We start from the raw sequence: 12855 nt of genomic DNA, 5'->3' as shown, positions 1-12855 counted from the left end.
CAGTGGTGCCTGTGGTCATCGGGGCCCTAGGGGCAGTCACCCCCAAACTGGAGCAGTGGCTACAACAGATCCCAGGAACAACATCAGACATCTCAGTCCAGAAATGTGCAGTTCTAGGCACAGCCAAGATACTGCGCAGAACCCTCAAGCTCCCGGGCCTCTGGTAGAGGACCCGAGCTCAGAGGATGAAACAAAGACCACCCGCGGAGGGTGAGAAGGGAATTTTTTTTTTATATATACATGTAATTAAAAAAAAGAATTAAGTCTTATTGGTTATTCCCACCCAATCTATAAGGATAACTTGATTTAGACTCTATAACCTAACACCTTTAACAAGCTGCCTGTCACCTATGGCAACTCCAGTGTATTAGAAAGAGATAAAAATACTTCCCTCACACATACACACACACACTTGCACCAGTTTTTCCCCCATTACTACTACTTTCACACAACCGAATACCACTAGGAGCACTGACGTAAAACAAAGCCATTGTGGTCCTAGGCTGCTAAATAACAACACACACGCATACCTAATGAGTGCCTCCGTATTGTGAGGCTCTCCTGTGCTTCTAAATAGCTAGTATAAACTGCTCAGGCCAGAGGGGTAATAGTTTTTGATAATGATCATAGGCTAAGCTTTGTTGCTGTGTGGCCACATGCCGCACAGACAGCATGCTGATTATTCTTCTGAAGTGGGCTGGATGTGTGTCTGTAACGGCAATTTCCAGTCCTGATTGGCAAAGAGCGATGAAATTGGGGGCAGTTAGCACCAAGGGGGAAAATACTGATGGAGTGTGTGGAAATGCAGCAGCCGTCCAATGGTAAACAAATTATCTGAAGTGAAATGACAACATTAGGAAAAGCAAAGTGCCGGTCCACTATGTGAATGTGGCTCTTTGCTCACATTTTTAACTGTCTGCTGTTTTTACACTATTTTAAACACCTGGGTAGTCCTTATGAAGAGTCCCTGACCTCACTCTCTTAAATGCAGGATATCAGTCAAACCTGGCATGAGTCATAGTCTATGATTTGATGCACAGAACTGGACTAGCAGTTGACTGTCTGTGTAAAAAGCAATAATCAAATGCAGAAAAAACAAAAACTATCTTGTACTTTTTCTTTGCTTCAAAGAGAAAACTTTCTAGTGTTACCTTTACCTAAATGTATCTTGGCCCTAATATGAAGTCGCAGAACATCAGTGAAAATGGTGTAATCCTATTTTTGCTATTTTTAGGTTTGCTATAACTGACAATGATATCTTATAGTGGTAAATGAACTGCATTTACAGTATATAACACTTTTTCCAGTCTTACTGACCATTCAAATAACTTTTTCACTAGGTACAAGTCACATACTCACACACCAATTTGCAGATCAGGCGGCAAATTGGGGTTCGCTGTCTTGACCAAGGACACTTTGGCGCTTTGTGGAAGATAGGATTTAACTGCCAACTCTCCAACTGACCGTTGTCTATTATTTTTCCTGAGCCACAGCTGTAATCTGTATGCATCAACCTAGACATGGCAATGAGTCTTGTGCAGGTAAAAATATTTGGAAATGTTTTCTTCATTCCAAATATTACATTTTGGGGCATTTTGCAAGCATGAATCAAACCTATTTGTTTCAAAGTTTGCCCCTAAAAAAACAACTAGGATACCAACTAGGATGCCATTCCCCATGGCCTGAATGCACAAAATGAACTAGTAGGTCTTAAAAGGTAAGGGAAAGGTTCAGTTAGGATTTAGTCTCTAGTTTTTAAGTTATAATCAGAATTTTAATTTGAATTTGAATTCTGAAAAATACACTTCATGTACAGTGTGAAAAGCCAGAAATTACAGTTTAGGGAATAGCTGTAGTGATTCTACAGAAGTTGTTTGAACAATACCTTTTGCATCTTTTTTTTTTTTTGTGGCCAATTATTTAACTTATGTTTTCTTTTGGCAAAGGTAGAAGTTTTCTCTTTAAAAAAAAACCCAAAAAGAAATAAAAAAAACTTGATTTATTAAATAGAAATTGATTAGAAAAACAAGTTTTCTGCCCTTGGCACAACTCTTTTCACACTCACCTTACCTTTTATTTTGTTTTGGAGGTTTAGTCACAGTAATTCTGGCTGTTGCTGAGCAAGAAAAAAAACAAACCACGAGCTGTCTGATGTCTCGAGCGACAAACAAAGGATGTCTGTCTCTCTCTATGTGCCCACACATTCACAGAACCTGAAGTCAAGGCCCATTTGACGCACAGAAAATAGGCAAGCCTACAAAGATTTACTTATTTATTTATTTACTCGATTAGAATGCTCCATAAAGTATTTCTATGTGGGTTCCTTCCTTAGCTGTCAGCAATGAGGACTGAAGTGAGGTGTTTGATTCTTAATTGCATTTTTTGGTCAGAAAAAATATTTCTCACATCTGTGAGTAGGGGCCAGACTGTCTTCCCTTTGCTGCGAGCCATGCTTGGCAAAGAATAAAGACAAAGCAGATTAGGTGGCAAGTTTCTTTGCCCGCCCTGTGATGCCCAATGAAGGGTAAATCTGGCAGATGTGACAGAGATTTATTCACAGGAGAGGACGAGTAGATGGATGAACGTAGCTACCTTGATGTAAAGACCCAGCCTTCTCACACACGTCGCTTCATTTCTCTGCTGTTCCGTCTCTATGACGACATTTTAGCTGCAAAACCCAGCCAGGCTTTAAATTGAAAAGGCGAGGTCACTTTTAACTGATTAAGTGACAAGTGCAGGCTCTTGTCAAGTAACTCTTTGATTCTGCCACCAGTGTGGTTTAATATTCTTTTTGAGGACATGAACTAGACTGGCAACAAAATGCAAATTTTCAGGAATATTTGCTCAATATCATGCAGAATATGATCCTTGTAGAATAAGATTACAGGTATCAAGATGTCACGTAAGATTTGTTTTGTTTTTTTTACTTGCTAAACTTGTGCCTAAAAACACCCCTGCAGTTTAAGATTGCTCAACTTAAATACTATTTTCTTGCATTTCACACTGCATTTTATATCTTTAGATTTTCCTTAAGAGCTATTGTGTCATTATTTTAAGTTTTCAATCAACAAGGTGTAATTATATGTAGATATGAAGCACAAAATGTAAAATTACAATAACAAAAACAAAAAAGATGTTCTATAAAAATGTTCCATGAAAACATCTGCCTTTTAAAACTGCAGTAGGCATAGATATTAACCAAATACACACTGAGTACACATTTGGGCCACATTTTTTTATTTTTTAATGAGACAAATGTTCAATTTGTTTACATGAAGGTGCAACACTTAAAAATTGTCCTGTAGCCAACCTACTAGGGGGAAGGTGGGTGTCTTTTGTAGCTTCAATTTTTGGTTTATGGTCCTGTCTCTAGTTATAACGGCCAATAGTCTTAACCAAAAGAAAAAAAAAACAAAAAAAAAACAATACATGTTGTGCTCTTCATCTGTTTCAGAGAGGAGACTTTCTAGGGTTACTTCTACCTAAACGTCTCTTGGCCCTAACCTGTCACATAGAACAGCAGTCAAAATATTCCACAGCAACATGAGATACCCATTCAAGAAGTTGACATGCTATCAGTTGTCAATGATTTACATAAAGAGATGCAATGTCATTGGTGGTGTAATACTACTTTATATATAATATTATTTTTTTATGCTAATGGTCTCAATTAAAAAAGGAAAACAATTAGTTGTACAACTAGAATTGTTCCTATTTTATGGGATCAGAATCATTTGGCTATGCTGTTTGAGAGCTGAAAGAGCCAACTCTTTTTGATGAGCTGAGAGGAAAAAAGCCAGAACTTTAAAGTCTTTAAAGTATGAACTGTTGTTCCAAAGAACCACGTTTCAACCCCATTGAGCCATATGTTTGAACAAAGACTTTTCAATTTTCAACAGTGTTGTCAGTTACAATTGGTTAAGGTTAGACATAAAAAAAACCTGATAAAAGTTAGGTAATCAGTAGATCAGTAGTTTCTAAAATATTCAGACCAGCTCATCTGGCACCAACAATCATGCCACATTCAAAGCCACCTAATTCCCCTTCTTCCCTATTTTGATGCCCTGTTTGTATTCAGCATGTCACCTTCATGGTAAGCCATGCTCCAGTTTGTGCAATGTGTGTCTTTGTTATTCAAGGAAGCAAGGTATTGGGTTGATTTGGTTTACAGTTTGATGAAAACAAGTCAATGTAACAGTCTGAAAATAGAAAGGAACAAAACTGTTGCAACATGTGTGTAATACTTTAGAAATCTTTGCTGCAACTTGTGTTCTCAGTGAACACTATGGGTCAGATTTAGTCAAACTTTGTGCTTGTTAAAAACTCTGCTCTGAAGTTTGGATCTTGCAACTGTGTGTGTAAAAATGTATTTTGTTTACCTGATACATACAAGGCTTTAGTAGCTCTACCTCCATCTGAACTTGTGAGTGTAGCTAAAATGAAAAGTAAAGTGTTATGAAAGTAAAATGAATATAGGGAACTGTTTACAAAAGTAGAACCAATAGATCAGCACAGATCTAGAATCACATCCACTGAACTGAACACTCACAGAGACGCTAACTCTAAACTGCAACCGCAGGCAAAAACAACCATGGATAGAAAATATGCCCTTTGAGTGTCTGGGTGAATGCATGTCAGTGTTTGCAGGCTCCACACTGCTAGTGTTTAAGTACAAGTCAGTATTACTCTGTACCCTCTATTCTGACTCACCCCCCCTCCACACACAATCATGCACATAACACTACAACAAGCACACCTCTACTGTCTCCCCACCACCACCATTAACACACCTCTAATGTAGTTCACTACGATGTGCTTTCTGCCTGAACATTCCGTGGAACGGTGCAGTTAATAGTAGTCGCACAGTTGGACTACATGGGTGTGAGCTCAAGTTAATGTATGCCAGTGAAGCGGTGCTGGCAGACAAGATTGTGCTATCTGCTGCGGTGTGTACGAGCTCGGCCCATCTGTATGGTGACATTCTTCATAAATGAGCCAAGCTGAGCTATGATAGCTGTCTCTTAGCCCGTGCTTTAATCTCACTGCTGCACTCTGATGCAAGTACAGTGTCTTGTCTCTGTGTCATGAATAGTAAAAAGATATGCCACATTTTGTATATCACCCTTCAAGCTTCTTACAACACGGGTTTGACAAGAGGTTTGAGTGAAATTGGTGGCAAAAAGGGGAACATTGTGCACTTTTACTTTCATTCAGCATTTAAAAGATTGAAGCCATCACTTATTCCCCCTCATGGTTCTTGAACTTGCTCTGCATGCTTGTCTTGATTATTTTAAAGTAACATAATTGTCTCAAGTAGATTAGGCCTAACTTCTCCTCTCATCTTTTGTTTTGAAGGAGCAGAGGCCATGTTTTCCCAGCAACCACAAGACCTGGTAGTGGTGGCCGGTCAGCCAGTGACGTTACCATGCACCATCTCTGGATACCACGGTGTCGTCCTGTGGCTCAAAGATGGCCTGGCTCTGGGAGTGGGAAGAGACCTATCTGGTATGGAACAACACTTATCTCATTTCACAGCTTTCTGTCTTTTTTTCCCTCCTCTATCAACAACGCTCTCAACCGTAACTTAATATCCAAACGCCACTTCTTCTCACAGTATTTGCCAAAACCATTACTTCACAGTCAAGATGAAAAAGGTCCTCTAATGGTGTGCTAAAAAAAGAATTACATAAAAAAGCTATGATTATATCACTCAACATGAGCAAACAGAATCTGAAATTCATTCCAATCTCTTGCTTTAAAAGGACCCAAATCTCCTGTCTTTTATGTTTGATAGAAGATCACAGAAATCCAAATGAAATTTGAATTCAATCTTCTTTCTGGCGCTTCAGGCTTGCTAAATAGCATTTTGAAAAGTAGCTGGTGTCCATATAATTACATTGTGGCTCGTGCATAATTGTCGTAATTATTCAATTTGAAGGAAAGTAACTAGTGCACTGTCATTTAGTAGCCTGTTGCTTCATCGATCGTGGCTTTATGCAAACTGTATTCATGACTCTGCTAAAAATGGGCTCCGACATGCTATTGAGCCACTGAAAGGAAAATTTATAAAAGCATAAAATCTGCTCGCTGTGACCTTTAAATTCAGCCAAAACAGTGATCCATTCATATTGGTGGAGGGAACCCCATTACTCTATTCATAGAGCCTTGAATTTTAAGCTGTCTAATGTGCCTCACACACATCCATGGAGAAAAAAAATTAAATAAATAAATAAACAACAAAAAAAACAAAAAACAACTAGAGTTATTCGCAATGAAGGCAAAATGACACAACATTCAACTAAATCGGTTTTCAACTCACAAATATCCTTCACAGCTATAAATAATAAAGTATGCACTGCAAAAGAGATTGGAGGTTTTCTACCCTTTGACCCTCAGCAAACACACCTCACTTCCACAGATTTGGTCTGTGATTAAACTTCCGAGGCTGACAGAGCCCTAGTAAAGCCATCCTATTCTTTCGTCAGGTTCTTATCAGGCCCTCGGGAAGCTGTGAGGTAGCTATAAACAATAGTCCTGCAGCCATCAAGTCTCCTTTGGATGAAGAGGAGGCAGGCAGGGAGAGTACTTATGATTGCTTGAGATAGAAGGAGCGAGAGAAAGAAAGACTGAGAAAGAGCGCTCAATTTTATATAGGCTCAGAGTTGTGCAGATATGTTTATCCTCTTCTATTTTTATTGATTTTAAAAGACAAAATTACCAAGATGAAATCCCATTTTCACAGCAAGCAAAGTCAGGTGAAGGGGTAAAAGGTGAAACAAAGAATGCTGGGTCGCCATGATCAGGGGAACTACAGTAAATCAGCCTTTAATAAAACATCTATGAATAGAGCAAAATTTGTGAACAGGATGAGGTATTATTGGTCCTCCCCCAACTATTTTCTTCTAGAGCAAATTTGTTGTGGAGAAGAGAGGAGAAGAGAGATGTGTTAAAAAAAGGGAAGAAATTGTGTGAAGAGAAATAGCCAGCAGCTTGGAGAAGAAAGGTTTCTAAAATCACCAATATGATCCAGACAGTAGCTGAGTGCCTTCCACCGAGACAGATGACACTTTTTCAAAATAAAGCACTCCACAGCTGTCCTTTTTTTTATCACCCCAGCCTACCTAAACACGTAAAGCATGCAGCCGCAAAAGACCGATGGTACATCGCAGCAAGACGCACACAATGAAAGGAAAGTGGCAGCTGTATACGTAGAAAGTGCGACGAATCAAATGTCGCACGGAACGTTTCAATAATATAGGTCTGCTCATCTATTCATAGAAAGAAGCTGCGCTGGCAGCATCCTCCGCCTGGGACCTGTTTCCATTCACGGGAGCAGTGATTAAACTGAGAGAACTCTTTCACCATTCGGGGCGAGAAATCACGGCACAAAAGCCAATGATTCCTATCTGTCCCTGAATTTCCTCTTCATTCCCCTTTGTGCCATGCTTTTCCACTCTAATTAAAGCCAAGTGAAGTAGCCCCACAGCAGCTCAACGTACCAATCAATGTCATAAATATGCATGACGTGCAATGTATCTGCTCCACGTGTGGATGGTGACAAAAGACGTGGGGAGCTATAAGTGAAATCTCCTGGTTTGCACACAGAATAAGGTGGAGATGGAAGTGTTTGTGTACATTTCGAAAAAAGAGACTGACAGCAGACCCTTTAGGAGCAAGCTTGTGTCACTGCTGCCTCTTGTGAGAACAAATTGAACACCACTCACCTGTTCACAGCTGCAGCAAACCTGTTCCTATCCCCCGGTGGTTACACTGTGTGAAACGTGCTCTAGGTGAATGCTACAAATCACTAGGCCATGCCTCAAGTGTCTTTATAGTTACATGTGCACACACACACACACACACACACACACACACACACACACACACACACACACACGTGCACCATTGATTCAGCCTCGAGACAAATCCATTTCTCCCTGATGGATTCATTACTCCTTAATGGGCCTATTTTACATTGTTTGCTTTGGGTAACACATTGTGTCTTTGAAATGTGCTGAGATCTAAGATCAATGGCTCTTTATAGGTACACATCACATGTGCAGGGGTGATCAGTCTTCATGTGTGCCCGTGTAATTTCAATCATATTGACAAAACGCATAATCAAGATGCTTATAAGGTGGCAAAACACATTACAATGTTTCAGCTCTTTGGAAATGAGATGAGAACGTCTTTATCATTTACTATCCATCACAAATGCAAATGACTTTTCCATTTTGGATCCAGCTAAGGCATCAAGATGAAACTGGAGGAGAGCCCATGTCCTCACACAGCAATATTATTCTTAGTTTGCCAGAAGCACAGACAAGGTAGCTGGCAGGATAATCTGTTTGTGTAACAGAAATCTGCGTGGCCTAAATAGTGCTTCACTAAAACAAGCAAAACAAAGTCTGTGTGCAGTTCAATCTGCCTCTGTGGTCGTTAAGTAAAGGTACACAGAGTCAACTCTGGTTCACATTATTTTAATTAGTGCAATGATCATTACCCTTGTGATCCACAAAGGTGTTCTCACCAAAACTGAATCAAAGTGATTCTCTAAGTGGCCTTGTGAATGTAAAGGTGCATCGTCCAGGACACGTGTTATTTCTGAGCTTGAAAGAAAAGAAAACTTGTTCCCAAGCAGTTGTTTATAATGCTAATAGATACTTTTACTTGTGAGCAGTTCCTTGTTAACCCTGATACACTGGCAATCCTTAATTTAGCATGCAACTTAAAAGTCAAAAAAAGGTGACACATTTCTCAGAGAATCATTACGCTGTAGATCTATGCTGATTTTATCTACGTTGCCACTTGCATAGGCTTTCTCCTGTTTATTTTCTGCCCAGCTTTAATATTTGTTTTAAGGCATTCTTTTGTCCTTAGTCCTCCTACTGTATAGACCCTTAAGATGAAAGGCTTCATGTGGGAGGATGAAATGCAGAAAGTGGCTTAATCGGCTGTAACTCACCCCACCAGCCTATAATGAGACCCACTTCATGCTCTATTAAAAGCTGCTGGATTCAATGAAGCTAAAGTCAGTAATTGGACATAGAGCATACGATGGCTTTTGCAAGAGACAAATTTAAGAACTTAATATCTGTTATAGCACTGCCTCGTCTATCTGGGTGCTAAAACGTGATCAGAGAAAGCCCCAGGTTTTAAGAACTCAAAGTGAACACTGATGAGATTTTCTCAAGAAATCAATATTGTACCCCAAATTTTTGTTATCAATCAATGTCATTCTAAAGCAACATCAGACAAAGTAGATGGAAAAGATTGATGAGTGAGTGAGACAAAGTATGAAATTTTGTTTGACTGAACAAAGTACAAAGTTGGATCCAGACTTTGTGAAAAGGCTGGCCTTGTTCTCCTGTAAAATGCCTCAATCCAATTTTCTGGTTCCATCACCAATCAATTACACAGGGGCAACTCAAATATTTTTTCTAAAGAGCAATATTTATTAGAATAAATTCTCATTGCATTCCACAATTTTCACCCACAATAAATATGAAAAAAGTAACATAAAGCAAAATAAATCTTTAGGGACGAAAGGTTCTAAAAGCACATGCAATACCTCACAGTGCATTCTGATTGAACTTCTTCTTCAAGATTATTTGTCCCCACAGACAGATACCCTTCACAACACACATGCAAAATGCAAATTTCAATAATAGTTAAGGGGATAACTTTAAAACCGTCCATCTTGACTTCCCAGGTCTCTTGGTTATTCCTCTGCTTTCTTCCATTATTAGACTGTAAATCATTTCATAGAGCATTGCTGAAACAACTCAAATTTGTTGTTCCCATTTACTGTTGCAGTAAAGCATGTTTCTCTAGGATGCAGCAACCTCCACAGCAGCTCATTAACATTGCCAGGAGTGCTATAAAACGTATTGCGAGTAAATTAACAAATGAACAATATACCTATATATGCCAGTAAAGTAATCTTTCCCTCCCCTCCCAGTTTAAATGATCTGATTTTGCAGCTCAGTTAATGTGCCTATGCCAGCATTGTGCATGATACTTTGGAAACATTTGCTCATGCTTGACAATAGACTGTACATGGTTTATGAGAAGCTTTAAAGTGGATGAAAGTTACCGTCTTGCTTTTTGGCAGGTGAGTGGTACTCTGACATTGAGGGTGATGTAAAATAAACAAATGTGTTTGCACTGCAGGCTATCCACGTTACACAGTGATTGGCGACCACGGCTCAGGGGAGCATCATTTGCGCATCCAGCGTGTCGAGCTGATGGATGACGCAGTGTTTGAGTGCCAGGCTGTCCAGGCTGCCATGAGGTCCCGTCCTGCCCGGCTCACTGTGCTAGGTAAGTCAGCTGCACAGTCAACAAACAATAAAAGTGAGAGAGGCAACTTACAGACAAGCACTGGCTTCACATCCTTTTTGAGTTGCTTCAAGTTGCAAATCTTTCAGAGAATTTACCATGTCTAAAAAGATCATCATCATTCTTAACATGTGTTGGCTCAGTGTATGTAACATTAGAATAAATCATTGTCTGCCTTTTTTTAGGATTAATACCAAAAACAACCCTTTGGTTATCAGTAGTGAAAGCTTTTGCCATTGTGGTTTTATTTTGACGGAATTAGGAAGTACTGTAGAAACTATCGTCTCAGGTGAGCTACAGCTTTATTGCCAGTATACATGCTCACTCATCCACACTGATACATTGGACTTGTTCAAATGATGGAACACAATTTTTTTTGCAACTAGGAGATTTAGCAGCCACATTCATACCTGAAGCCTCTGGTCCATCAAAAGATTCTTCAGTAGCAGAACTTGTTGTAATTAGACTATATTTACCACAAGCTTTTATCCCAATCATATGGACAAAGCCATTTTTTAGGTTAAAACATAAAGATAAAGCTTTCATTAAGATGAATGTGATAAAGTATTGCTCATGTCAATATTACTTTTACTCACACATGTGCGGATTTGTGTGTGTGTGTTCAAAATGGCGTTATGGCTTAGTTCAGCTCAGCACTGTGTTTTTTCCAAAAAGATTGTTATTGTGCTGTCACTTGTGCTATAATAATTAGCACTGTATAAGTAAACACATGTTGTGAAAAGGCTGAGTAGTTGTAAGTTGTTCTTTTTCTATGTGTGTGCGTGCTGGGGTGGTGGTCCCCAAGAAGATCTAACAAAAGTAGCATTTTACAACATTATTGTCCTTCAGCATTTGCTTTTGTTTAGTTTCCAAATGCAAATTAATTAACTGAATGGGTAGCTAAGCAAACAAGCAAACATGTGTGTTCTTTATAAACAAAGCCCAATTTGATATCCCCATTAAATCCTGACAAAAACCAATACATTTATCTGCTGTACCATAAATAATAATGATAAAAAAAATCTTGTGTCTGTATAAGCATTTACATTTTAATTTCCTTGTCAGCGTGCAGCCTCCATTTCCAATATTGCTTTAAGCTTGAGGGGTTACAGGCTCTTAATTAATCTTTAGTGGGTTATCATTTAGCATTGCTGTTTCTATCTTACTGGCTAGGCAGTCTTCCAACTTGTGGCTCATCTCTCTTTCTCTGGCCCCTTCAAGCTTCCCACTACTGCTCGCAATCTCTCCGACTGGATGGTTGCTGAGGAGATAGCCAGAGTTCACAGAACAAAGAGAACAGAGAAAGAATGAATAAAAAGAGAAGGGAGACCGAGCGGGGTGTCTGCCACGCAGTCCACACCATCAGCCACTGATCCGCCTTATTGATTCAGCCTAATGAAAAGTGAAACTAACGATTGGTAGGAGAGCAGGAAGCAATGAAACAAGAAAAAGGGGAAGACAAAGTGCAGCATAACGTTTCTTTGGATGGTGAGGGCCCTGCAAATGGATATGAGTGAATATACAGTAGTTGAAGTTACAGAGAGGTAAAAGCGTCTGCTGTAGCTGCAGCTTTGTCTCTTAACCATATCACTCCTCCTATAATACATGTTCCAACCTGTCATTTTTTTGTCTAACTTTTGGAACATTAAGGGGAGAAGTGAAAAAGAGTGACATTTCAGCTTGAACATTATGCAAGGTAATTGCTGATTGAGTTGATCAATTCAGCTGCTAAAACCACATTTACACAGAAGCATTTAAGCCATACTTGCTCTGCTCTTTCATAACACAGTTTTAACTCTCTGAGGTATTCTTGAGAATTTACAAAGAACTTTTAATTTTATGTGAAACCAGTCGCATACAGGCGAGAACACTGTTCAAGCAAAATCTTATAATTTTAGATACTTGCTTGTGTTAAATCCACACAGTAATTTTAATGAGTTCCTTTTTAAATCATTGAATTTAGCTTTTAGACCTGTCTTCTGCCTTTGTTTATGTGAATCATTTCAATGTCAAAACTTGAAAAAGTTGTTGGTATCAAAGGACCTGATTATATTAAAATTCTGCCTGATACACTGGAGTTTTTCAGTTCAGTTTGGGTAATATTTTTCTTCTGCTGCCCTTTTGCTTGTGCCATGCCCCAAAGATCTAATTTCAGACCTCTGCCTATCCATCCTATGCTGTGTTTGTTGCCTTTGGAGTTGATTTTTAGAAACTACATTATTTCCTTCCATTTCTTTGCTGATCATGTTCAGTTATATTTCTCTATTAGGTCTGATGACAGTAATCTATTGCAACCACATCTGATCTATTTCAGTGTCAATAAAACTTGGATTATGTTAAACGTGGTCTTCCCTTTATATATGCATTGCACAGATGACTGTCTGTCTAGTAAAATATCTCATCAACCACTGGACAGATTTATTGAAACTCTCAGAAAACTTTTATTGTGTGTACTTCTACAACTGATTAACTTAAAAGGTAACCTGATTTGAGATGGCAACCTTAGCAAACAAA

The 12855-nt window shown here is 39.0% G+C and overlaps 1 protein-coding gene across 6 annotated transcripts in view; it reads left to right on the top strand.

The window, feature by feature from the left end:
* Positions 1-12855, top strand: part of kirrel3b (kirre like nephrin family adhesion molecule 3b) — a 203436-nt gene that overhangs the window by 122257 nt on the left and 68324 nt on the right. For all 6 annotated transcript variants that reach the window (XM_017420109.3, XM_025006780.2, XM_025006782.2 and 3 more), the window contains exons 3-4: positions 5356-5505; positions 10174-10323. In XM_017420109.3, the coding sequence (XP_017275598.1) occupies positions 5356-5505; positions 10174-10323 (300 nt within the window). The remainder of the gene's footprint in view (positions 1-5355; positions 5506-10173; positions 10324-12855) is intronic.

This window comes from Kryptolebias marmoratus, linkage group LG2 (assembly GCF_001649575.2).
Source record: "Kryptolebias marmoratus isolate JLee-2015 linkage group LG2, ASM164957v2, whole genome shotgun sequence".
In the NCBI taxonomy this organism is placed as follows: domain Eukaryota; kingdom Metazoa; phylum Chordata; class Actinopteri; order Cyprinodontiformes; family Rivulidae; genus Kryptolebias; species Kryptolebias marmoratus.
Note: the sequence above shows the minus strand (reverse complement) of the source record. Positions and strands in the feature narration are given on the sequence as shown.